Source organism: Dufourea novaeangliae, unplaced genomic scaffold (genome assembly GCF_001272555.1).
Source record: "Dufourea novaeangliae isolate 0120121106 unplaced genomic scaffold, ASM127255v1 scaffold355, whole genome shotgun sequence".
In the NCBI taxonomy this organism is placed as follows: Eukaryota; Metazoa; Arthropoda; class Insecta; order Hymenoptera; family Halictidae; genus Dufourea; species Dufourea novaeangliae.
In genome coordinates this window covers 602,672-614,069 of record NW_015374251.1, presented here as the reverse complement: position 1 = coordinate 614,069, position 11,398 = coordinate 602,672, and the positions used below count along the sequence as shown (strand labels likewise).

At 44.1% G+C, this 11,398-nt stretch overlaps 1 protein-coding gene across 2 annotated transcripts; it reads right to left on the bottom strand.

The window, feature by feature from the left end:
- Nucleotides 1-5,606: 5,606 nt before the first annotated feature.
- Nucleotides 5,607-6,587, bottom strand: LOC107192597 (glutaredoxin-related protein 5, mitochondrial). 2 transcript variants are annotated; one of them, XM_015581892.1, is made up of 3 exons: nt 6,388-6,587; nt 5,964-6,105; nt 5,607-5,891 (listed from the first exon to the last, which is right to left on the bottom strand). In XM_015581892.1, the coding sequence occupies exons 1-3, from the start codon at nt 6,460-6,462 to the stop codon at nt 5,695-5,697; spliced, it is 414 nt and encodes a 137-aa protein (XP_015437378.1). In that variant the 5' UTR covers nt 6,463-6,587; the 3' UTR covers nt 5,607-5,694. The 2 variants fall into 2 exon arrangements, with proteins under 2 accessions (XP_015437378.1, XP_015437379.1); XM_015581893.1 differs by having other exon boundaries at nt 6,406-6,587.
- Between the last annotated feature and the right edge of the window lie 4,811 nt (nt 6,588-11,398).

Genomic DNA, 11,398 nt, shown 5'->3' with positions numbered 1-11,398 from the left:
CCCCCCCCCCCCCCCCCCAAAAATCTTCAACCTCTTTCTCCATCCCGAAACACAACGATTACGATGCTCGACACCACCGTGTCGAACGGATGGATATTGTATATATATATATACACACGCGAATATAAAAGGCAAGAAGACAGAGAATAACCCATGAATAGCGACGAGGACAGGGGATGGAACAGAGAGGGATAGTCCGGTGGCGCACCACGCGACCGCAACGATCATCGAGAGAGGCAGCCACCCCCGGAACGGATGAGTCCCGTGGATCGCCGTAAAATGGGACGAACCAAGGTGGTATCACTCCGTCTATTCGTATATAACTGTGTATGTGTGTATAGTCGTACCGATTCGAATCCCGTCGAGCGGTGCATCTCGTTCGGTACGAAGTCGGTGTTATCTCGTCCGACGTAGGAGGGTGGTGGTTCCGTCCATCGCGTTTCTGGATCGTATCGTCCCGAGGATCGATCGTGGTCTATCTCTCTCTCTCTCTCTCTCTCTCTATCCCTCTCTCTGGGTGCACACGCGCTGACCGGTTCGGCGACGAGGAATACGGGTCCCGGGGACACACGTTTATATCGAAATTCCGCGTACAATGCGAACGGTAACCACGACTGATCACCGACCGAGGATCATCATTTTTCGTAGCACAATAGTAGTATGTGTGATCCGCACACCTTCCGAGTACCCCTCCGCGCACTGGCTCCTCTTCTTGTCGTCGGAGTTCTTCCCTACCTTCGACGCGTGCACCTATTGCGTGCGCCCGCGAGCTCGTATCTCTTTGTGTCTGTATATATGTATGTATATATGTATAGATGTCTAGATGTGTCTTCTGTACTACGTGTATGTAATGGTTTTGTATATGTTTGTGTGGAGAGTGTGTAATTCGCGTAGATGGATATCGAAAGCCAACCGTGCGGCAGCCTGACCGAGTGGCGACTGAGACTCACCCTCCGTGGCGGCGCTGACTACCCCCCGCACGAACACCACAGTCCTCTGACTCCCCCCACCCGTTTTTCCCCATCTACCTTCCTCTCGTCTACCCACATCCACCACCACTACCACCGCCGTCACCCTCCCCACCTTTTCGTTTCTCGACCAACCCGCTACCCTCTCTCTTCTGCGTGACTTCGTCGTCTGAATTTCTTCGGATTTCTAACACGCCTTTGCCTGCACGGCAATCAGAGGGGTTGGGGGGTAGTTTCGAGGAAACTTCTTTTTTTTCGCTTTCCACCCATGCTCGGCCGAGTTTCCCTCCGATCGGGATCGATCCAGAGAGGGGGGGGATACTGTCGTAACGGTTTGTAACGACGACCTTCTCTCCACGTTGGTATATTGCCATGGTCATGGGTCCCATGGAACCGTTCGAACCTCGGGGAGACCGACCGAAGTTTTTCTTCTCCATAGGGGAGGTTGAGATTCGCCGGATCTTCTCATTGGCACTGGTCATGGATCGTGAAAAGGATTAATAGAAGTTTCTTTGGTATCACCTCCTCGAGGGCCTACCTTTTTCTCGCACGTTTAACGACGAGACCCGTCAATATGACGTATTGCCGATCTCGTATTTTACCGATTGCTGAAATTGTAATCGTGCTCTCGGCAGTATTTCTGTTGACGTTTAATTCACTGCATATTTTATGTTGTAGTAGATTCTACTCTATGTTATGTATATTATTTTATTATATAATTTAATTTAATGTACATTCAATGCTCGTAGTTCTAGTGTTAATTGGGAATGTAGCGATGTTAACCCCTTGCCTTATAGTTGGTCCCGTGGTCACGATATTCAATACAGTAAATCCTCGATGACTGTTCGAAGGATTAACTAAGGAACTAATGGTCATATGCGCCTATCGCATTATTTCTGGGAAGCTAGTAATAGTATTTCCGAAGACTATAGACGTCAAGAGAATCGTAAGCGAAGGGGTTAAGGACGTGTCTCTACGGGGTTTGAAAACGCGACAAATTGATGAAAATTCCAGTAACCCAGTTAATATGTGATTTTCAACCCCTGAAAGACTCGTAAGGCGAAGGAATTGTGTATCCAAGAGAGCACCCTCGGATGTCTCTGTTTTTACTGTACGATTCACGGTATGTTCTACGGAATCGATCGAAATCGACAGGGGTGGGGGGGGTGGGTTCGATGTTTCCGGGGATGAATTCGGACCGCGGGGTTTATTAGGTTAATGGAGATACAATGCACCTACGTGCGTCGACACGGGCGGGCGAAGACGCCGGATTCTGCGAACGAACGAAACGACGAACCGCGAAACGGAGACGGACGAACACCCGACCAGGAGCGTCTCGTTATCCGCGAAAACGTGTTTACCGTTTTAATGAACGACGCTTTAATTACTCGACGGACTTTATGAAAGACGCGGCTGCGACCATTGTGCTGCCCTCGGAACCGTCCTCGAGGATATCAAAATGTAAAAAGATCTGGCGCGAATGTGTACTTTTATATTGAATTCTAATATCGTTATCGTGCGAAAATACATCGCTGAGAATTTAGATCGGTGGCTGATAACGAATCAGTGAAAACACAACGATATAAAGAATAAGCATTTAGAAGGAACGAGGAAGATTAAGGGGGAAGTCATTTGGAATATTTTACGGTGACTCATTTAGACTGCGGATTTTTATGCAAAATGAATAAATAAATAGAAATAAAAGCTGTCAAGCCTAATCGTTGTTTCATATGTCTGTGAACGAATATGTGAGTGACTGTGTTTCGGAAGGAAAAGAAAGATATTAACCCATCATCGGAGAGTGACTAGGGGTGAAACAAGACACACAACCCCTGTACCGTGATAGCCAGTTCACGGTAATGCACGGTGGTTCGACCCGATCGCGACGTTCCTGAAGAAAAAGTGGGAAACACGGGGGAGACGATGGAATGAAAGACGGAGGAAGGAAACGGGGGAAAGTGGGAGACGAGAAGGAAGTCGAGGGTGGTTGGCCAGCGATCGAAGTTACGTTGAAGGGAGGGCGCCACCTCGCCGGTGGCCACCCCATTTTCATCGGGTCCTGCGGACCCTGCACTTATCACCTTCTATCATTACCATAGGGACATCCTATCCTATAGATTTATCGTTTTCCTTTAAGGAATCTCCCTACTGTGACGGGTCAAAAAAAATCGATTTTTTTTTTTTACATTTCAAATCGAAACTTGTACACTCGCAATAAGAATAAAATTCTTTTCGTATCAGGGAAATGATTAACAATAAAGTAATTTTAAAGAGTGAAATTGTCAGAAAAATCGTAAGGCAAGAGGTTAACCACGCCGTCATTACGTTTTCGACGAAGGCTGAATCGGACCACGTGGTACCTACATGATCTTACCAAATCAGCTTTACTTTAAACGGTATTATAAATGTTCGTGTCGACCGCCGATGATCGATGCGAAACGAGAAATCGCTCGAGCATATATTTCCTTTCTTTCTAGCAGTCGCGATACGGAAAAATACATTTGGACAGGAGCCAGTCGAAGGTTCGTGTATCGTGCTCTAAATACTCGGTAATCGCGCGGTAATTAATTCTACACGGAAGGAAAGTCATTATTTTTCCCTCTTTTTCCCGACGATCGATCACGAAGAGGAATAATCCGAGACGGATCGTCGCGGTCTTTCCGGAAATATTTACGCAAGCAGGATCTGTCGTCGAAATGGATTAAATAAAACGATGGGTAAGTGACTTCGAGACGAAGTGAATCGTTTATATGCTTGAAAATTTTATACGAGATAAGATAGAATGCGTGTCGAAGGCGACTCGTCGGATTTCGAGGTTGCTCGCGTGTTCGAAATGGATCAGTGTGTCGCCGTCGTTGCGCAAACTACCGCGAAAAAGTTGCTAGTTAGGCGGCTGAAATGCGGTTAAACGCGATAATTTCAAAGGCCAAACACACCCTTGCGGGCGCGAGATTTCGTTGAGCGAGGTTTATCTTTGTGAATAAAAAAGAAAAATCGAAAGTGCAGAGGGGCGATGAAAGCGAGGATACGTCATTAACGAGCACGTCGACGACGTCGAAGAAAGCATTGATATTCGCGGCACGATCGTACGTCGTATTATTTAAGTTTTCTTTTTTCTTTTTCCTCCAGGCAGCGAGCTACCTGCACAGGCGAGCTGGAAGACTGGTTCGTCATTTGGTATGCCATTAATTAATTTAGGGCCTCGAGAGCCAGACGCGTCTCGCAATTAGTGTCACGAAATCAAAATGGCACACGTGCGCCACAGCTGCCTCGTGTAAATATTCCGCCCTGATCTTAGAAGTGCGCTCTTTGAATAGCACCACGACTTTCCGCCGATCTTTTCCAGCAAAAGCCCGTTAACCGAAGTGAACGACAGAAACAACTGAGAGAAAGAAGTAAAGTAGTCGAATCGGGGATTGCCAACGAGTAAATTACCCAAGAAAATTAAACAAATATCACTGTTACAGAAAAACGCAAATCGAGTGACGGAGGACAGAAGAGGGGAAAAAAATAGCAAATCACACGGCACGCGATTTCGCGATTTGCAGGTTCATGCTTCAAGGACACATCCAGTTCCCGCCCCCCCTAAAACAAAGTATAATTCTCGCATTTATTGTACCGCGGGTCTTCTCTGTAACCTGCGCAATATTACTTTTCTTCGTTTCTCGAAGTCGACCAAGGTCAAGTAAAAGTAGTTAAACGTTGCTAACCCATTAATCTGGTTTCATATAAGTCGCCGTTGAGCTTCTTCATCCCCTTTCACGCAGCTATATCCGGTTGCCTTCTCCACAAGGGCTGGTCAGCTCGTCGTGGGCAGTAAACATTCGATCTTTCGCGGAAAATTATCCCCGCCTCCCACTCCATCTCCACGTTATCCATAAATTCGAGCCGGTCGGAGTCTTGTGTCAGAACGGGGTAAGAAATCCATGAACGCAATGCGGAAGAAACAGAATATGTGTGTGCTTCGCGGCACACGCATGTACGGTGCACGCAGAGACCGCCCCGTGACGTGACGTGACCCGTGCCAGGGTTGGCCTTGATCCACATTTTTCCCTCCGTCCCGCTTTTTCCTTCGTGTCGGGCTGCGTAAGCGGAAACCGGTAGTAAATCTTGCAACGCACTGCCGGATAATGTTCTCTCTTGAGGATCGAGCCCGATTTCAACCCCCCGTTTTCCTTCCACCCAGCCCCACCCCCACCACTCTCCATCCGCCATTGAATTATCAAATCATCGATTAGGTATGTTTAATGCACAAGATAAAACGTCCTGTGAGTTGGTAATCAGTTTCCAAATATTTATGGAATTTAAGTACCATCGTGCTGTTAATAACAAAATTAAAAAACAATATTAAAACGTCTGATGTTGGGTCGAAGATGACCTTCGCGATTTAATCTCTATCCAACGCTTTCCGAACACCCGTAAAGATTGCAGTAATGGACTTACGAGCCACTGCTTTAATAACTTTGGCGTAGTTAATGGTCATAAACGGGCCATTTTATCATCAATTTCAACTTCACCTTTTATCTGTTTTATCATCCGAATATCCGTCGATTACCATCATTTGAAGATGTAATTGTTTTCGGATGCATGTTCCAAGAGGAATCAAATGTTTCCGAAGAATATGTTAGCGAATTTTAAGAACTGTTTATTATAACAAAAATTGGACATCAACAAATTAATATTTTATTTACAAGATTATAAACAAACTAGATTCTCCGTCGAACGTTCATTCCTTAGATTTCTTCTCTTTGGTATCCTTGAGTTCCCCTTTTTCCAGGAGAGCACTGGTAATGCCCACTTTTTTCAATTCTTCCACTAGCTCGCCGTTATGATGCATTTCCAGAAGTATATCGCACCCACCCACAAATTCCCCATTTATGAACACTTGAGGTATTGTGGGCCAATTTGAAAAATCCTTGATACCTAAGTACAGAAGAAACTGGTAGTGTTTTATCATTTATTTTGCTGTTGTTTTCCACAGAGAACAGTCATTACTTTGCCTAAGTTCTTCATCTTTAAGGACATCGTGTGCGTCATACTTAACATTGTGCATCCTCAATATTTGGACAACCGCATTACTGAAACCACACCTAGGTTCTTCTGGAACACCTTTCATGAACACAACCACTTTGTTTTGCTATAATAAAAATTGACATCTGATACACTGTTATTCAAAATGAAAAACGTGTAACGTTGATGCTCCCACTCCATTTTAATTCAATTATTTCTTTAACATAATTCATAGGCGATAAAACGCTCATCGATGTCAAAAACTTTCCAGGAAATACATATATTTATACTTGCTTACGCTACAGAATTAGATGTAGCCGACATTTCGCAACTTAAAACGTACACTCAGAAACAGTATCATAATGAATTTAATTCAAAATATATTACAAATATTCGTGGACTCATTTACCTTAACGAGGTTAGATACCTTATCCAGTTTCGTGGTGAAGCTTCTGATTCCATTATAAAACCTAAGTGGAATCATTTCTCTAAACTATTGTAGTTAAAGCAGAAATCAAATCTTTAGTTTTTTTAACGAGAAACTTGCAATATCAGATACGTTATCCAATCAACGAATCAATTGCGAATAGTTGTTGGTTACTTTGTGTTGCCATCTTGGTTTCGCAATTTCTGACAATTGCTTGGCCATCTAGTGGTCAGATATTAGTAAACGTTGTCCCTGACGGTATACAACCAGTTGTCGATACTAGCTGTTTCACGTTTAAAAACTGTACACTAAAATAAACCTGACATGCAATCATGTCGCAAATGATCATCTCGGGGCTGTACATTGAAGGCCAAATTTCCAGAAATTGATCAATTGACGAGTGTCAATTAGAAACCTCGTCGGTGTTTCAACCATTAATTCCAAAGATACCATCATTTTTTTAATTTCTTAGTTCATCAACCTTTCCGCTAGATAACACTATCATTCACTTTCCATACTTAATTTGGTATTTTATTGAAATATTTCATTATAATGAACTTTCTGCAAAGTTTTGTTCCAAAAGGTAATTCCTAGTATATTCAGTAACCTATTCGTTATTGGATAGTCAATTAATAATGCAGCAATTATTTTTTTTACAGAGGGCGTGTACAAGAAACATGGCGGCGCCATCTTGTAACAGAAATATACTAATCGACTAGTAGCTTGCGCGTTTTACCGTAGATGGGGCGACAAGTATTTTCAATCTTGTTTGTTACATGTAAGAAATTAAATATTTATTGGATACGTCACAATTGACAGTTGTTTCTGCACAGTATTGTTTGAAGAGGCTTCAACAACAATCTAACATTGCTGAGAAAATATATAATCAAAATTTGTTCAACTGTTTTGCCATTTGTTTATAATCCGTCGAATATTTAATGCAGGAAAGAGGCCCCCATTTCGACTAATGACATCCAGGTGATTGGAATAGAGTAAATGCCTATTTATTTTCAACGTAATATCTTACAGCGATAATTACAAATTAATTTACAATGCCTAAAATAATTGATTAACGTCGAAATCGTTTTAAAACAATTAATGTTTCAAATTTCGTAAGGAGCAGCAAGATAGAGAATACCATTTCACCAGTGCCACTTCAAATTCGATCTACATACGTATTAACGTTCATGGCCTACTTCCATACGGTGTACGTGCAACACGGATCTTTAGTATGATACTTTTTAGATAATCTTTCAATATATTGCTTGGTCAGAAAACCAGAACAATAATAACGAACTTTTTCGTTATAAAGCGTACTTGGTATCGACTCTGTTTTTTTTCTGTGATACGATTACGTGAATATCCATAAATGCTATGAACTTATATCTTATCTTTGTCGATACGATATCAGTCGACCAAGACCACCCCAAAATATGTTTCTGTGGGCCCAATGACAAAGGAATTTGCGACAAACTTTCAGTCTTGAATTTCTAGTTTAATTTCGAATAAAACATCCTACATACTAATTTATCTTATTCGACGTTTTACTTCTAATCATATTCTTCCGATTACGGTCATCCAGTTTCGTTCATTACCGTGACGTGCATCAGTGAAAAATTGTTCAAGAGAAAACTCGTTAACCGACGCTACACGATCGCAGCACGTGGATGTCCTTTACGAATCTATGACGTCACGTCGAAATCATGGTCACAGCAACCGATCACCATGGAAACTCGCTTCGTAAAACCTACGCGAGGGAGAACGCCCACGAGATTTTAAAGTTCGTTCGGTATACGCATCGGGGGGCACAGATTCACGGGCTAAGTCCTTGCGATAGGTCACGGATGAAAGCCACCGAAAATAGCAACAGGTAAAATGTTAGTAAAAATACATACGCTAACGGGGGAATTGGCGCTTTCACCGTTGATTCATGAAAACGAAATTCAGGCGTGCACGACGAATTATCGGTAAACGTAAATTTTAAAACGTATGCTCATTATTTATTTTGCAGTAACGAACAATACACGCTGAACGTGTTCTGCGACACACCGAATGAAATTATTCTCAAGTCCACCGAACAGAAAGAACGCGACCTTCTAACGGACACGAACATTTTTTGCTATTGCGTAATGCACCGACAGGCTTATATATTATCCACGGGTTACACGTTCGCGTTATAAGATTACGCAGTGAAGTTCACAGAAATAGTTTTCCTACTTCTTCCTCCCTTCCTCTTTGCTTTCGCGTGACGTCCGTTTACAATGTCGCGAATAAAGGAGCCGGAGTTAACAATGACGTAGCTGCTGGATTTCCAAGCCGCGAATGAATATGTATGTATATGTATGTCGAGTGTAGCTCACGGAATGGTTACAAGCTGTTCCGAAACGAGCGGAACCACTGACATTTGAAAGAAAAAATTTGCGTAATGTCGAACGTTTATAAGGAACCGTGTTGCGATACATATAAATACTTACACGCAATAATAACACGTAAGCTTATAACAGATCCCCTGTGCGTTCCAGTTACTTTTTCCTGTGGACGAACCTGCAATTGTGTCCTACTATTACAAGTAGCAAGAAATATGATTGTGTACGAGCTTTAAATTTAATAAACAGAAGGCAGGCTGCGAGAGAACCACGAAGGTCAGTCGCAAACGGAATAAGGGGACACACAACTTCAGAGGAGAGAACGTTAGTGGGATCTCACTGTATGTTCGGGGCTCCGATTGTTGTACTATTTTACGTGGTGACTCGCTTTAACGCGACTATACCGTGACGACGGGTTTCACTTTGCCGCAATGTGGCCCGCTACTGCCAGTTAATGCATTTTCACTCGTGGGACGGTGACGCTAAATGATACGGTTTCCTGTTCACAGGAAACTCGAAACTCTCACACTCTGTCCCAGGTATATACCGCCAAAACTCTAGCACACGCAACTTGGTTGGGATATACGTGTACCTAACCTGCTAAAAAACATCGCTTCACGCAAAAATTTTACCAACCACGCGTTACAACCGTCCGGAACTTTTTTCGCGTAAATAAACCCGTTGAAGCACCGTTCTTTTGTCGCGTTGGAAAATGATATACAAGTATATACCATATTTGTAGGACGTAGGGAATCACATTCTCGAAATCCGTGTCAGTGAGATAAGTGTATAAACGATTTCGGTTAGAAGGTGAGGCTCAACGTTCGTCAGGTCGTGTTTCGATTATCCCCCTAGCGGGCGAGTAGGTTCAGGTGGGGGAGGTTGTCGGCACTGGCAGCACTGCGACGAAGAACAAAACGTGTCGGAGCGAGAAGGAACGGGCGAACTGAGAACGGGACAAGGAGAGAATGTTTCGTGAAGGAAGAACGCGGCGAACGTATATCGGGATCCATGGCACGCGCAACGAAGAGAGAGAGAAACCTTACGCCGATTCCTCTCGAGGTCGAACAGGGAACGAAACAGAAAAAGATAGACCGGTCGGTCGACCGTACACTGGCGCGCGCGCGTATGCTTACGCACCGAACGCGTTGTCGGCGATGCGTTTCTCGACCAGAAACAGGAGAAAAAATGATCGTGCACAGGGCGTTTACATAGTGGCCCAGGCCAGTATTGAAAATACGATAAAAACCGTAAAATGGCTTTCGAACAGAGAGCCTGACCCTTTTTCTTTTACTACTGACTCATAATAAAATTCAAGTGTCCGTGGTGGGATTAACTTGTGCCGACCAAAAGCTTTTCTTCTTTTTGCACGGAGGTCGAAGCATCATTTTGCAGCTGTTACGCGAAACACAACAGATGACTCTGTTGGCCGTGTAAAACGATCGAAAATGACCGACAAGTAATTGAATGGAAGACAAAAAAAAGAAGACTCAAACTTTGGCAGATGCAGTCAAAGGGGGAACAATGTGAAACAGAAACGGGGACCGATAGTTCCGGCGTCACAGAGAGAGAGAGAAGGAGACGCAATCGCGAGTAACACGAAAAGAAGAAGACACGAATTGTGTGCAGTAAAGTGGGAGGAGAGAGAGAGAGACGGTGTGCAGGGATAGAGTAGGGATGAAGAGAGAGAGTGGTACGAAGTGAGTGCCACGCGACGCGTTGGGCGGTGAAAGAGAGAGAGGAGAGTGGCGCGAACAGAGGGAAGGGGGGTTAGGGGAGAAGTAAATCGAGTGGCTTGGTGAGCGGTGGACGGTATCCTGAGAGAGTCAGTGGTGGGCGGCGAGGGGAGCGAGGACAAATGACGAGGCGCGCGAGCCATCAGGGCCGTATGCTAGAGAGCACGCGACACGCGTTCCAGGAGCCGTGGTTGCTTACCGGTGGCGACCTTAACCCTTGACTAGTTAATAAAAGTCACGAAACTGTTGGAAGACAATGCGATCTCGGAACGTCTAAGATTCGATGGTGTTCTCCCTTTTATCGATACTTTGCTCGAAAATACACCTGGACTCGAACCCCATTTGGTAAGATACACACGTCTGAAACGAAACTCGATCAATTGGCATTTAGATCAGATAGTGTATTGTAACGTGAAACATTGAAAAATATAGTTCCGAAATATTTATTCATAATTTCGTGCTCTTTTCCTCGATGTTTAGTCGACAGTAAACATTCATGGAAAATACGAATAACTGAGGCACGTTGAAAGTCGAACCGAAAGGTGAGAGAAGCCAGCGGTCACGATAAATTCAGCTTCGGCAGCTGCTCGGACCGCCTCGACAATATCCAGCCCAAAAGACAGAGAATCCTCCAGCATCTGTCTCGTTTCCCGAGAACCATGCTAAAAAGTAGCGGGTTAGAACCAAGGAGACGCATAACTTTGTGTTTACTGGCCGGTTACCGGTAACCCGGGCTGGCCGTAACCCGAAGAATATGGGAACGATGATGGGAGCCTTTTCGCGGAGGACGGGTGAGGTTAGGGAAGGGAGAACTGTGAGTCGGCGGGAATGAGAAGCGAGAGACACCGAGGTTGGGAATAAAGTCGAAAGAGGATGCGGGCCGAGGGAGAA

Excerpts from the sequence above, each read along its gene's own strand:
- LOC107192597 (XM_015581892.1), bottom strand. The coding sequence starts at position 6,462 with ATGATTCCACTTAGGTTTTATAATGGAATCAGAAGCTTCACCACGAAA. Across the intron at positions 6,106-6,387 it reads AGGTATCTAACCTCGTTAAG|CAAAACAAAGTGGTTGTGTT; the intron begins GTAAATGAGTCC and ends TTTTTATTATAG. Across the intron at positions 5,892-5,963 it reads AGATGAAGAACTTAGGCAAA|GTATCAAGGATTTTTCAAAT; the intron begins GTAATGACTGTT and ends TTCTGTACTTAG.